Raw genomic sequence first — 14540 nt, 5'->3', positions numbered from 1 at the left:
GCAGGAACTTAACTGTCTCCTCTTTCATGTGAACTTTACTCTTTTTCTCTCATGAATTGATGCTTTCCCATGACATAAAAAGCATTTGTATAGAAAATTTGAGACAACTCTGTCTGTATGGAACCATAAATATCAAAACCTTCACCTTATCTGTCTAAACCTGCACTGCCACTATTATCATAATCATAATCCAAAATGCCACTTTTATATCAATGATTCGATTCAGAAGGGTCAGCTTTACAGAGAATCACCAAATTAACAGTGAAGACCAGAAGGCTGCGTTCTCCTAAACTCCTCTGCTCACCATGTAGTCTCCATCAAGCGTAGGAAACAAACCTGTTTTTCCACCTTTGTGGTGGAACCTAAGAGGGAAGGACATAGCACACCATGCTGCTTGGTGATAGATAGATAGATAGATAGATGTACTCCTACATGTTGTGCAGTTTTTACATTGCAGTATTTGGATCAGGACAATGAGGTTATTTGGAACGACTGAGAAGATATCAGCTCCAGCAACAAAATATTCATAGATTTCAGCACTAACTGTACATCTGATGCCAAACATGTTGCTAAGGCTGGTTGAAATTATTTTCTTGACAGGATTTTTAAGTGAAATTGCATTTGTCATCTAATTTTTCATGAAACTGTCCCTCTGAGCAAATCATCAGCTTTCCATCAAAACTGCAAACTCTACTCTTCTTCAATTCTTGCATGTGGGACTCTCATGATGATCCAGGGCAAGTGTGCAAAAGGACGGGCCATTCGGCATCATGGGGAAGGGATTCCAGCATACACGTGTGGCCCATAGAAGAGAATGTTGGCAGCTGGTATCTTAGGGGCTACATCTACACGTGCCCCAAACTTCGAAATGGCCATGCAAATGACCGTTTCGAAGTTTACTAATGAAGCGCTGAAATGCATATTCAGCGCTTCATTAGCATGCGGGTGGCAGCAGTGCTTCGAAATTGACGCGCCTTGCTGCCGCGCGGCGCATCCAGACAGGGCTCCTTTTCGAAAGGACGCCGCCTACTTCGAAGTCCCCTTATTCCCATGAAGGGGACTTCGAAGTAGGCGGCGTCCTTTCGAAAAGGAGCCCCATCTGGACGCACCAAGCAGCGGCAAGGAGCGTCAATTTCGAAGCGCCGCTGCCGCCCGCATGCTAATGAAGCGCTGAATATGCATTTCAGCGCTTCATTAGTAAACTTCGAAATGGCCATTTGCATGGCCATTTCGAAGTTTGGGGCATGTGTAGACACGGCCAGGGTGCTGTGTGACTTTTTTTTTTTGAGAAGATATATTAAGTTTTCAACCAAAATCTTTTGGTCTCCCCAAACAACAAAACAAAGCCACATTTGTTGATTAGTTTCACTCAGTATAGAAAGAAGAGGATGAAATACCCCTGCTTAGCCTCATACTCCATAACCCTGTATCAAAGGGGTAGCCGTGTTAGTCTGTATCTGCAAAAACAACAAGAAGTCCTGTGGCATCTTAAAGACTAACAGATTTTTTGGGGCATAAGCTTTCATGGCCAAAGACTGGAGGCTTAGCTCAGAGGCTTGAGCATTAGCCTGCTAAATCCAGTATTGTGAGCTCAATCCTTGAGGAGGCTCATTGGGGCAAATAGATGGCCGGGATGGTGCTTGGTCCTGCCAAGGGAGCAGGGGACTGCACTAGATAGCCTCCTGAGGTCACTTTAAGCTGTAGCCAGTGTGCATCTCCAATGTCATTTATTTATATATAAAGACCTGCTTTGTCAGATGCACTGGACATTGACGAAGCAGGTCTTTGCCCACCAAAGGTTATGCTCCAAAAAAGCCGTAGTCTATAAGTTGCCAGAGGACTTCTTCTTCCTGCTATAATTCTGATAGAAATCACATCATTTAATAGCACAGGAGTAAAGAGTGGTCCAAATTAATCCCCACGGTATAAGTTACACCAAGGGTGACTTTGGTCCTCTGAGTGCATTAATTAGGTGTTGTGCCTCTCTCATCTCAGTCATTCCCAGTTGATTCACGAAGCATGTCCCGTAGATAACAAATCTCAGTATAAAAGTACTCGAATGCTCCAAACTGGCAGTTTGTGTCAATGGGGAAACACCTCCACATGTCTCTCCTCAGCAGGTATGTGCCATAGTCCTGGATTACAGTCACACACACATATAGACACCTGGGGGATCAGCAGGTATTGAATTCAAGAATGATAACACTAACAGCACCACGCCCTACTCAATGAGCTAAGGGAATGGCCCTCTCTGTTGTAAAAATTAGGCTATTGCATAGTCACTGAAACCAGCATTTTCCAATGTGTCTCTGGATTTTCATACAGAATAAAGTAAATGTAATTTTCAGATGACAAAAAAGGCTTAATTAGCAGATTGAGCATTTTATCAAACATGTGGAATGGGGAGTTATGAACATGTGGCTCTGTGGACCAAGCCCTTCCCTGATCTGGTGCCGGTGCCCCTGAAATAACTGATCTCCATTTGTCTTCAATTATTTCATTTCCGTTTGCCAGGACTATCCTTCTACCCACATCAGGGTAACTGCCTGATCTCTGCTCAGAGGTGATGGAAAAGGGAAATCGCTCGGTGGTGAAGGAGTTCATTCTCTCAGGACTGACAGATCATCCAGACTTGCAGATCCCTCTGTTTGTGGTGTTCCTTCTGATCTATGTTATGACCCTGGTGGGAAACGGGGGGATGCTCTTGCTAATCATGACTGACCCCCGACTTCACACCCCCATGTACTTTTTTCTTGGTAATTTGTCTTTCTGTGATCTCTGCTATTCCTCGATCATTTCCCTGAAGATGCTATTGGACTTCTTGGCTGAGAGCAAAAGAATATCTTACACTGCCTGCGCTGCACAAATCTATCTCTTCATCGCTTTTTCAGATTTTGAGTGTCTCTTGCTGGCTGTGATGGCCTACGACCGTTATGCAGCCATCTGTAACCCACTGCTCTATACAGTTACCATGTCTAAACAGAGATGCAAACAGCTGGTGGCTGGGATCTCTGCTGTGGGGTTGCTGGATTCATTCATACTGACATATTTTACATTTCAGCTGTCATTTTGCAGCTCCAATGTCATCAATCATTTCTGCTGTGACATCCCCCCAGTGCTGGCGCTCTCCTGTTCTGACATCCGCCTCAGTGAGATTGTGATGTTTGCCTCCATGTGTTACATTGAAGTGACCAGTGTTGTGACTGTCCTCCTCTCCTATGTCTATATCTTCTCCACCATCCTGGGGATCTGTTCCATGGAGGGCCGGCGCAAAGCCTTTTCCACATGCACTTTCCACTTGACTGCAGTGGTCATATTTTATGACACTGTCCTTTTCATGTATTTTCGACCCTCCTCCAGCTATTCCATGGACACCGACAAAATGGCCTCTGTGTTTTACATGCTGGTTATCCCCCTGTTGAACCCTCTCATCTATAGCCTCAGGAATACAGAAGTGAAGGATGCCCTGAGAAAAGCAATGAATAAACTTCTAACCAATTCTTGATCCTGTTTAACTCATTGCTGGTTGAATAATTCCAAGCTCATTGCAATGTAATTTGACATCCCATGCTCGTATTATTACTATATATGTTTTTTACAATTTCTTTTTATATTCCAACAAGCCCGGTTGACCCGCACTGAGATCAGGCTTCTGGGTGTTACTAAGTTATTACCACAGCAATGGGACCTCTCAGATTGTGCCACATCTTTGTGGATTACAGTTCTCCACTGGGAACACTCTTGGCCAAGGTTTTCCGAAGTGTCACACTGATTACATTACAATAGATCAAATCAAAAATTTATATATATTGGAAAGTTGGGTGACTGAACTACTTCATGAGGGAGATGGATTATAGACATCAATGGGCAAGTGCTCTGCTGTTGACTTGGTATGTCTTCAGTAGACCTTCCTTGATTGCAGCAGTGTCAATTTAGCCAGCAATGTAGATATGGCTTCAGTCTCTCCTGTGGAAGCTGTTTCATTCTGGATAAGACAAGGGAAGAATCACAGGGCCAGAAGGAAAGAATGGTTCTACGAACAGGTTATAGAGTCACCCACCTACAGGGTGAGATGCTTAACTTCATGTCTGCTCCAAAGGTTATTTAATTATTTATGCACAGTGGAACAACTTTCCTACAGAGTAAAAGAGATTTGAAAGGCGAGGCTGAGAGCAACCTGGTCTAGAATAGTGCATTAATTGGCTGAGATTCTCCCTGTCCATGAAGGAAACCCAAGTGCAGATTTCTGCCCATCACTGGGGGAACCTGGATGTCCCACATCATAGGTGAACACCCTAACTATTGAGCAAAATATTATAAAGGGCGAACACCACCTCCTAACTTTTGCTCGTTTGGATCCAAAACCTAAACTCTTCACCATCCAGAACATTCACATGGCTTTGGAGATAAAGCCATTTGGAGAATTCATAACATATTTGCCAATAGTTTCAATTGAATCAAAATGAATTATTTTTAACAATAAATATTTAGTCCAGAATTAGTGTACCCATTTCCAGACTCCTTGGTCACTGCACTGAAGATTGACAATAAGAAGAAGGGATTATGGAGCCATTGATTTCAAAGCTCTTCCTCGGTACTAAAGACTAAGCAGACCCTCAGAATTTCTAGACAAGGTGAGCTTAGGCAACATTAATGAATTGATTTGATGGTTCGTATTTAATGATGTTTACAGTAATGGTAGATAGATACTTCCCTTCCCAGCTTCTGTATGATTCCATTCACTATAAATACATAATTTAAAAATGACCGTATGTGTTACCAAATATATTTAAACTTTCTACTTTCTATAAGGAAAAATTAAAACATTTAGTTTAGAATGCAGGGATTGTTTGAAATAAAAATATCTTCCTGTATAATCTGTAACTGCCTCTTCTCACTCCACCTCTTTAGAAGCAGTGTTTTCAAAAGCATTCAGTTCAGAGTACAAATGGACAAATCTGAAAATGTGGATCTTAAATTTTTCCTACCTCCTTTGCCCATCTCTGACTGGCAGTAACCACACTTGTGTGCCTGATAACAAGATCTGTAGCTGTTTTAAAATCCTTTATGGACCTCATGAACACAGTATCTCTGAATATCTCAAAATCTTTATTGTATTTATTGTCATACATTCCATGGTGGGAAGTGCAATATGATTTCCATTTTATGGATGGAGAGCTAAGGCACGCAGAAAATAAATATTCAACGTTAAAGGATGACATGAGATCTACAGTTGAGCCAGGACCTCAGTCCCAAATTACACCGTGCTAAGCTCATGGTCTTCTGATTAGGCAGTCTTTTTGTTCTCATAGCAATAGAGGAACAGTGGTGTAAAACCTCTAGGTAAGAAAATCACAACCCAGTCCCTCTTTCTATACATTTGCGCCAAATTCTTCAGATTCATCACGTATGTCTTACAAATGAGTGGAGGATGTCTCTCATGGTATCCAATACCGACTTTATAACTATTCAAGGCAACTTGGTGGATTCCCATTTTGAAAATACACTGCAAATTACGTGCACTGCTGTCCAATCATCCCGCATTTTCCTGATACGATCTTAGCTGTCAAGCTGTTGCAATGGACTCCTTTACCTTAAACCCAAGTGAAGCTTTCTAATTTAAAGCTTTCGGCCATGGGTTAACAGGATGGAAAAGAAATTATTTACACGTAGTGACAGTCTGTACACTTATGCTCACCTCTTTTGCAAGACTGTGATAAATTTTGTAGAACACATGTCTTGTGAGACATAAATTAAAAGCTCATAATCCACTGTAATCATTGTCCTGGTAAAAAAAAAGCGTGTGACAATGTTGTGTGAAAAGTTAGAAAAGTGTACTGCAGACCTGCTGACTGGTGGGGAAAAAGGGCCAAGTGCCCCAGGGCCCACTGATTCAAAATGGCCTGGTACTCCTGGCCACCTCCGCTGCTATTGTCGCAATGGTAGTGCCCTGAGCTGTGGGCCCATAACTAGCCACTGGAGAGCTGTGTGCCACACTCCAGGCAGTGGTGAGGGCTTGCGGGGGGTGAAGGAAGTGAGAGGGCACACCACGTTTCAGACAGCACTGACACCTGGCTGATCCCAGCCTCGCCCCTTCTGCCCAAGGTTGCATCCTTCCAGAAATGCAGAGATGCTTCCCACATTATCCAGGCCCCTGGAGACTGCCAGCTCTCTGCTTCTCCTGTACAATATTATTAGATGGCCCCCATTTAGAAAAGCAGGCACAGCTGCTCAGAGCCAAAATGCAAATGGATGGCAACACAATCAAACAGGCCATGACCTGTAAAGATGCCATTCTTGGGCCGAAAGAAGGTGATGAGAGAGAAATCAGAGAAGGGGATGAGAGAGAGGGGTGGGTCGCCACTCTCTGACCTAGAGGCTTTGACAAACAAAGAGCTGGGGGATTTTTTTCATCCCCTCAAGCGCTGTCTCCTAAAACTCAGCTGGAGATGATTCTTGCAAAAGAGAAATGAGAAATGAGTTAACTTATCTTTTGTCCCTTGAGGAGTAACCTAGCAAGGAAAGGACACGGTAGTGGAATTTAAACCTGGACTATATGTAAGATTATGCCAGCCTATCTATCTATCTATTTCAATCACTAAGGTATTCTATATCCTTCCCTTGTTAGGTTACTCATAGATAGATAAGTAGATAGATAGATAGATAGATAGATTGCTGTACTCTTACATGTCTTACAGGTTTTACATTCAATGAGGTGATTCTGAAACCCTGAATCACTAAGAAGACATAAGCTACAGCTGTAAACAATTAGCACATTTCTGTTGTATCTAACTTTCCATTCCTTTGAAATGAAATGTGTTGCTAAGGAGGATTGAAATGTTTTCATCAATTTTTATGGGAAATTGGATCTTCAGTTCAATTATTTTTTCATTAACTTGTCTTTTCCATGGAAATTAACAGTTTTCCATAAAAATATCATACTCCCCTCCTCTTCAAACTTTGGCTGAAGGACTCCAGCGACGTTCCTGAGCTTCTTTACAAGAGGAGAGACAAAAAAAAAAACCACATAGGAATATAATCCAATGCTCATGTTTGGCCCATAGAAGGCAATGTTGGTATATTATATCTGAGGCGCCTCTGATTTTTTTTCTGGAATGATATATTAAGTTTTTATCTAGTAGCTTTTGGTCTCCACAAACGACAAAGCAAATCCATCATTTGTTGATCAGGTTTACTCAGTAGAAAAACAAAAGGATGAAATACCCCCTTAGCCTCATATTCCGTAACTCAAATGTCAATTGCATCATTTAACAACACAGGAGGAAATAGTGGTCCAAATTATTCCCTAGTGCATGAGTTACACTGAAAGGGGATTTGTTCTCTGAGTGCATTAATTAGGTGTTATGTCTCTCGGAGTTCAAGAATTCCCCATTGTTTCAGGGAGCATGCCCAATGAATCACAGATCTCAGTATAAAACATCCTGAATGCTCCAAGCTGGAAGTTTCTGTCTGTGGGGAAATGCTACACATGTCTCTGTCTTCTCAGCAGGTATGTGCTATTGTCCTGTTTCACAGTCAGACTCACACATACAGACACCATAGTGGTCAGCAGATACGACGTTCAGTGCCTTCAGCACTAAAGGCCTGAGCACCAACTTCTAGCCTGTGAGCTAAGGGAACAACCTTTCTGGATGGAAAAACAATTGGCAATTACACAGTCACAGAAGACAATGCTCTGGGTTTTCCCACAGACTAATTCAAATCCAATATTCAGGGGCCAAAAAGCTTAATTAGCTCAGTGAGCAAACGTTATCCCAAAATGACATATCAAGCCACAGAACTCCCCTGGCCCAAAGTGGGAAAAGAGATTGGCACACGTTTACCCTCACCCTTTCTTTAGATAAGGAATAAGATCTCCAGTCTCAGATGATTTTTACCCTGATTCACTCACAGCACAGTCATAAGTCATTGTTTCCTCCTCGGCTTCAAGAACTGGAGTGTTTGTGTGTGGGGCATGATTAACCCATGTGTCCATGTATTTGTACTGTGTGTGCAAATGGAATGACCAGCTGTGAACATCTGGCTCTGTGGGCTAAGCCCTGTCCTGAGCTGGTATCAGTGTCCATTAAGAAACTGACCTCTGTTTTTCTTCATTTATTTCATTACAGAAAAGTGATAGGTTGCCTGGTCCTTCCACTGGCCCACATCACTGTAACTTCCTGATCTCTGCTCAGAACAGATGGAAGAGGGAAATCGCACGCAGGCAACTGAGTTCATTTTTTTAGGACTGACAGATCGTCCAGAGCTGCAAGTCCCCCTATTTGTCGTGTTCTTACTGATTTATATTCTCAGCCTGGTGGGGAACGGGGGGATGATCTTGTTAATCAGGACTGAGCCTCGACTTCACACCCCCATGTACTTTTTCCTCAGTAATTTGTCTTTTTGTGATCTCTGCTATTCCACAATAATTTCCCCAAAGATGCTACTGAATTTCCTAGCAGAGAGGAAAAGCATTTCTTACACTGGCTGTGTTTTGCAGATGTATTTCTTTATCTCTTTTTCAGATGTTGAGTTTCTCTTGCTGGCTGTGATGGCGTATGACCGTTATGCAGCCATCTGCAACCCACTGCTCTATACGGTCACTATGTCCAGTCAGCGTTGTAAACAGCTGGTGGCTGGGGTCTATGCAGTGGGGTTTCTGGATTCATTGATACTCACGTATTTTACATTTCAGCTGTCATTCTGCAGCTCCAACATCATCAATCATTTTTTCTGTGACATCCCCCCAGTGCTGGCGCTCTCCTGCTCTGACACCCGCATCAGTGAGATTGTGATGTTTGCCTCCATGTGCTATGTTGAAGTGACCAGTGTTGTGACTGTCCTCCTCTCCTATGTCTATATCTTCTCCACCATCCTAGGGATCCGCTCTGCTGATGGCCGTAGCAAAGCCTTCTCCACCTGCACTTTCCATTTGACTGCAGTGATCATGTTTTATGGCACTGTCCTATTCATGTATTTTCGACCCTCCTCCAGCTATTCCATGGACACAGATAAAGTGGCCTCTGTGTTTTACACAACAGTGATCCCCATGTTGAATCCCCTCATCTATAGCCTGAGGAATATGGAGGTGAAGGATACTCTGAGAAAAGCAATTAATAAATTCCTTAGCAAATCTTGAATCTGTTTAACTCAGTCTGGCTGAGCAATACAGATGAATTTAGTTCCAACTCATTGTATTGCAATTTTGCACAGTGGTGTTGTTTATTATCATATTTTAATGAGTAGTAATGATTCTGCAGTCTAACAAGGTGTGCTGGTATGAAGTGAGATCATGGATTGTTGTCCCAGCAAAGTTTGAGGAGGTATCTCTTTCATGTGTCTGTATATAGATATATTGGATGTGCATTCAAAACATGGAGCAGTGCATGTTGAGAAAGAAGAAGAGGACATCAAATCGATCTTCCTCCTTGTAGCAGGTTGGGTTTTATTACTCATTGCCACATATGGTGTATGTGAATCCTATGGCTGAGCTAAAAGTAGCTTTGCACACTGTCCTGATATTCTATAGTTCTTTACCTGCTCTGTGGTGTTGTAGAGATAGTCACCTGGTTTCTTTCCAGGCACAAGGAGGGGAAAGTCCATTTTCCTCACAATTGCCTTTGTTTTAAATTTAAGGGAACATGTAAACAAGTAGGAACAAAGATAAGCTTTCCAGGAGAAAGAGCTTGGTGTGTGTATCTCTATGACTCTTCACACTACAGTGAGTACAAAATAGTGTGGGAAGTATGTGTTTTCTCTACAGATTTAAATAGAAAGATAAAGCCATATCAGACACTACATACTTATACTGCTTCAGCATGTTCACTATGAATTTTTGTTCTTAATTGTGTTGGACAATGTTATAGACTCATCTGGGAATTGTATGGCTCAGAGGACCAGGAGTGAGAACCACACAGAACTGGGCCACTGGCTGATTTTTGAATTCACAAATGCCTAGAAAATATTCCATTTGACCCAAGCCAAACTTGAACATTCCCTAAATGTTTGGTAAATGGAAAACGTTGACCAAAATTTCCTTTGTTGTTGAAGGAAACATTTGCCACAACTATAAATGAAACATTTCCTCACCTTCTGGGTACTTTTCAGTGTAAAAGCCAAGACAATGAAGGGCCAGACTGAGAAGTTGGACAAGAGTTAAGGGACGATGGGATGGCTTCCCTTGTACACTTTAACCCGGTGTTTAGTGGGACACAGGTCCAACCTGTCAGGTGAGGAAAAACCTGTCAGGTGAGGAAAAGCTATTTAAAGTGGGTCTCCCACACTGAAGGACAGCACCTTGGTGATTGGACCATCATCTGGCCTATATTATTCAAAGAGTTAATCTGGGTGAATGCTGTAATTTGCTCCAAGTTACATTAGTTCATGTGAAAGTCACTTAGAATGACTTATGCCCCCACTGTGCTGTCTATGAGATAGTTGCATAACTGAAGTATTGTAACATAGATCACCAGGAAGTGTTAGTGTAGACCAACCCTGAAAAAGATCAAGGGTGGCTCTAAGTTTCTGAGGTAGATGGAATACAAATGTCGATGAGAGATTACTCTCCCATCCACTTGACATGTCTTCACCCAGCGTGCTAAATCTACACTGCTGTGTTAATTGCAGCATTGCTAATTTGACCACTTGTGATGCTGTGACCTCAGTCACTCCTGTTGAAGCTCTTCCATTCTGGATAAAACCTGGGAAGAATCACAGATCCAGAAAGAGAAAGTGACTATGTAGACTGGTGTTAGCATTGCTCCTCTAGAAGGTGAGATGCTCAAATTCATGTCTGTTCCAATGATTATTGGAGGGTGACATGAAGACATCCTACTTGTTATTGAGTGACTGCCAAGAAGAACTTAAATAGCTATCCACATAGAACAGCTTTTATAGGTGAGGCTGAAAACTACTCAAATTGGACTAGCACGGGAGTCCACAACCTGAAGCTCTGGAGCTGCAAGTGGCTCTTTAAGGACTTCATTGTGACTCCCAACACTATAATGGCAAAGTTAAAAAAAAAAGCCCTTCTGATTATTTTTGACAACGGGTGAACATCTAAAAGCCCCGAAATGAACAGCTCTTATCTAAATAGCAAATAGTATGTGATCTCAAAACATAGGCTTGTGCCTCCTACTATCCCCCAGAGACAGAGAGGATTTGGGGGTGAAAGTCAGGAAGATAGGGGTGCAAACACCCCCCAAAATTGTGAAGAAATAGAATATGTAAAAAATTTGTGAACGTCCTGTAATAATCATGTATTGCATTGCAAATCACCGTGTATGCACTGTTCTTAAAATAAGGGTTGCAAAAAGCATGGCTTGATGTTATTTAATTATATTTATTGTGGTTCTTGACATATGGAGCTTTTTACGGAACTGGAAAAAATGGCTCTTCTTGCAGTTTTGGTTGCTGATCCCTGGAATAGCAGATTGCTCTGTGGCCGACATTCTCTTTGGCCATGCAGGAAACCCATGTGCTTATCTTTGCCCATCACTGGGCAAAAAGAAAATTGAACCTGGATCTCCCATCTCACAGTAGACAACCTTACTCTCGGGCAAGATATTGCCAAGGGAAGGCACTACCACTGTCTCCTAACTTTGCCTGCTTTGTGACCAGTACTTAAACTCTTCCCCGCCACACAAAGAGATGGGGGCCAAAGCCCTGAAAAGAATTTGTAGCACAATTCTGAATAGTTTCAAGTGAATCAAATTTCATTGTTTCTGACAAAAATATTAATCCAGAATATATCTGTTTACTGTACCAAATGGTAACAAAGAGAAGAATGAGACACGGTCCCTTTGATTTCAAGGCCCAGTCTACATTCGATACTAAAGGTCTGAGGAAGTGAACTCTGTGGGTGATCTTAGCTTCTATCAGCAACATTAATGAACTGATAAGGTGCTTCAGTATTTGCTGTTGTGTGTAGTAAAGGCAGACAGACGTTTTACTCTCCAGCTTCTATATGATTCCATGAACTGTAAATGCAAAATGTCAAAAATGACCATATGGGTTAGAAACTTTATTTTTACATTCCATGTTCAATGATGAAAAACTAAACCATTCCTTTCAGAATGCAAGAATTGTTTCAAATAAAATGTCTTCTTGTCTGTGCAATATATAATTGCTTCTTCTCACCCCAACTATTAGGAAGAAGTATTTCCAAAATTACTAAGTAATTCAGGTTATATATAGAGAAACATGAAAATGTGGATCTTACATTTTCTCTGCTTCCCTTTGCCCATCTCTGACTGGCAGGAACCACACTTACCTGCCTTATAAGTGGGTAGATAAATGTTTGCAACTCCTTATATGGCCCACATCAAAGTAGTAATGCTGAGCGCCTTAAAACATTTCTTATATACGTTGTAAGAACTCCAGTATTAGGAAGTGCTGTGTTATCTCCATATTACATATGAATAGCTGAGACACACAGAAATTAAATGTGCAACACTGAAGGAGACTAGAGGTCTACAGTTGAGCCAGGATCTGAGCCCCAAATTACACAGTAGTAGCTAAGCTCATGCTCTACCTACTAGACAATCTTTGCTTCTCATGGCAATAGAGGAAAACTGATGTATATAAGAGGGTTCTGACCCAGTTCCTCATTCTTTGCAGCAATGCAACCTTCTTCAGATTCACAATGTATATCAAACAAATGAGCTGAGGATGTCTCCCAAAATCTCCAATACTGATTTTTGAATTATTCAAGGACACTTCATGAATTCCCCTTTGATCTTCTGCAAATTACATACAGTGCAATCAGAGTATCCCATATTTTGCAGGCATATAAACACGAGGCCCGTCTTCCTGATATATTCTCAGGTTGTTGCAGTGGAGCTCTTTATCTTCAGGCATTTTGCGGCTCCTTAAATTAACACCAGCCCCACAAGCAAGCAGGATGGATTAAAATTATTTATACGTGGTGACAGTCTGTACATCTTTACTTACCTCTTTTGTAAGACTGATACATTTTGTACAAAGCATGCCTTTTGAGGTATCATTTTAAAGCTCATAATCTGCTAGTCATCAGTGGACTGGTAAAGTGTGTGTGGAACATTGTATGCGATGCTATAAGATTCATCTCTATAACATTTTTGAAGGTGAAACAAAAAAGCAGTCATGTAGCACTTCAAAGACTCACAAAATAACTTATGGGGTGCTGAGCTTTCGTGGGGCAGACCCACTTCAGAGATGTGGGCACAAACAAGCTCTTCAGAGGCAAAATGCAAATTGGTGCCGTAGCTGCGTGTCAACACAACCATTATATTGTGACCTTGTTAAGAGGCTATTCTTGGGCAGGAAGAAGGGTGAGAGTGAGAAATCTGCATTGTTTCCTGAACCTCGCTGAAAGTGAATCCTGCAAAAGAGAGATGAGTATAATAGGAGAAGTCAGCTGCTTCATAGGTACTGTTCCTCCTCGGCCATGTCTACACGTGCCCCAAACTTCGAAATGGCCATTTGCATGGCCATTTCGAAGTTTGGGGCACGTGTAGACGTAGCCCTTTTCTGTCTCCTCTCGACATCAACATCATCAGGGAACATTGGACTGGGGGAGGATTCCGCCTGCCTTAAGGGCACCCAGCTAGTAAGACTGCAAAACAGGTGGTAAGAAAAATCTCTGCCTTGAATTCATTTAGTCTCTTAAATTAGGTATTAATTGCACTTTATCTTTCATGTCTTTATAGCCAGTTCTGACCTTTAAGCCCAATTATTTGTAATCACTTAACGTCATTTTATTTTAGTCAACAAATCTGTTATTATTTTAGCAAAGCCAGTGTGTTTTGATACTGAAACATTCAGGAACCTTTATGTGAGAACATGAATTGTTCATGTTTTCTATTAATAAGATAACAGACTTTGTGGGAGCTTGTATTGTCCAGGATGGTGCTGGACAGTAAAAGATATACACTCCATTCAGCATCTGTAGCCCCTGTGACCTGCAAGTTAGACCTCTGTGCTGTTTGTATTGAAAAACATCACGTGATTCTCTTGCTCCTGAACCTCTCAGAGGTAGTGACAGTAGCCGTAGGTGGAAGTTCTTTGCATAGCCCTGGCATCCCATGACAAGGTGCTAGAAGACTTGTTAGCTGGGAGGAAAGCCATTTCTTCCTCTGTCTGTGTGGCTACACTCTGTTTTTTCTGCCCTTCAATGGCGATGCAATGCCAACTGGTGGTTGTGATAGTCTAAGACAAGTATGTGACCTGCTCTAATATACTACTCTACACAGCAATTGTGTCCCCAGAACTCTGCTTCCAGCTGGTGGCCGTGTCCTTCTTAACCAGATGGGTAAATGCAATGATGTAAACAATCATTATCTTCAGATGATCCTTGTGTGGGCCCAACCTCATTGTTTCTTCTCTGGTAAAATTTTGGTAATAGTTTCACGCTTATCTTTGGATGATGCCATTCTTCACGTTATCCTTATGTTCAAGATTCATAGACTGGAGAAAAATTGTTACAAAGATACTGTGCAATAAATTTGCCTATAGCAGTGGCTGTCTGTAGCTGGGTCTCACATGAAGAATTACAGCCCAGC

The 14540-nt window shown here is 41.8% G+C and overlaps 2 protein-coding genes across 2 annotated transcripts; both read left to right on the top strand.

Moving 5' to 3' along the window:
- Nucleotides 1-2566: 2566 nt before the first annotated feature.
- Nucleotides 2567-3505, top strand: LOC142014076 (olfactory receptor 5AR1-like). The gene has a single exon (XM_074996100.1). The coding sequence runs from the start codon at nucleotides 2567-2569 to the stop codon at nucleotides 3503-3505; it is 939 nt and encodes a 312-aa protein (XP_074852201.1).
- Nucleotides 3506-8200: 4695 nt separating this feature from the next.
- Nucleotides 8201-9139, top strand: LOC142014970 (olfactory receptor 5W2-like). Its single transcript, XM_074998300.1, has one exon. It carries the CDS (start codon nucleotides 8201-8203, stop codon nucleotides 9137-9139), a length of 939 nt encoding a protein of 312 aa, XP_074854401.1.
- Nucleotides 9140-14540: the final 5401 nt, after the last annotated feature.

The sequence above is a fragment of the Carettochelys insculpta genome, chromosome 6 (genome assembly GCF_033958435.1).
Source record: "Carettochelys insculpta isolate YL-2023 chromosome 6, ASM3395843v1, whole genome shotgun sequence".
In the NCBI taxonomy this organism is placed as follows: Eukaryota; Metazoa; Chordata; order Testudines; family Carettochelyidae; genus Carettochelys; species Carettochelys insculpta.
The sequence above is the reverse complement of the archived record's forward strand: the minus strand, read 5'-3'. Positions and strand labels throughout refer to the sequence as shown.

What these genes read in the sequence shown, in the direction of transcription:
- LOC142014076 (XM_074996100.1), top strand. Translation starts at nt 2,567, where the DNA reads ATGGAAAAGGGAAATCGCTCGGTGGTGAAGGAGTTCATTCTCTCAGGA.
- LOC142014970 (XM_074998300.1), top strand. Translation starts at nt 8,201, where the DNA reads ATGGAAGAGGGAAATCGCACGCAGGCAACTGAGTTCATTTTTTTAGGA.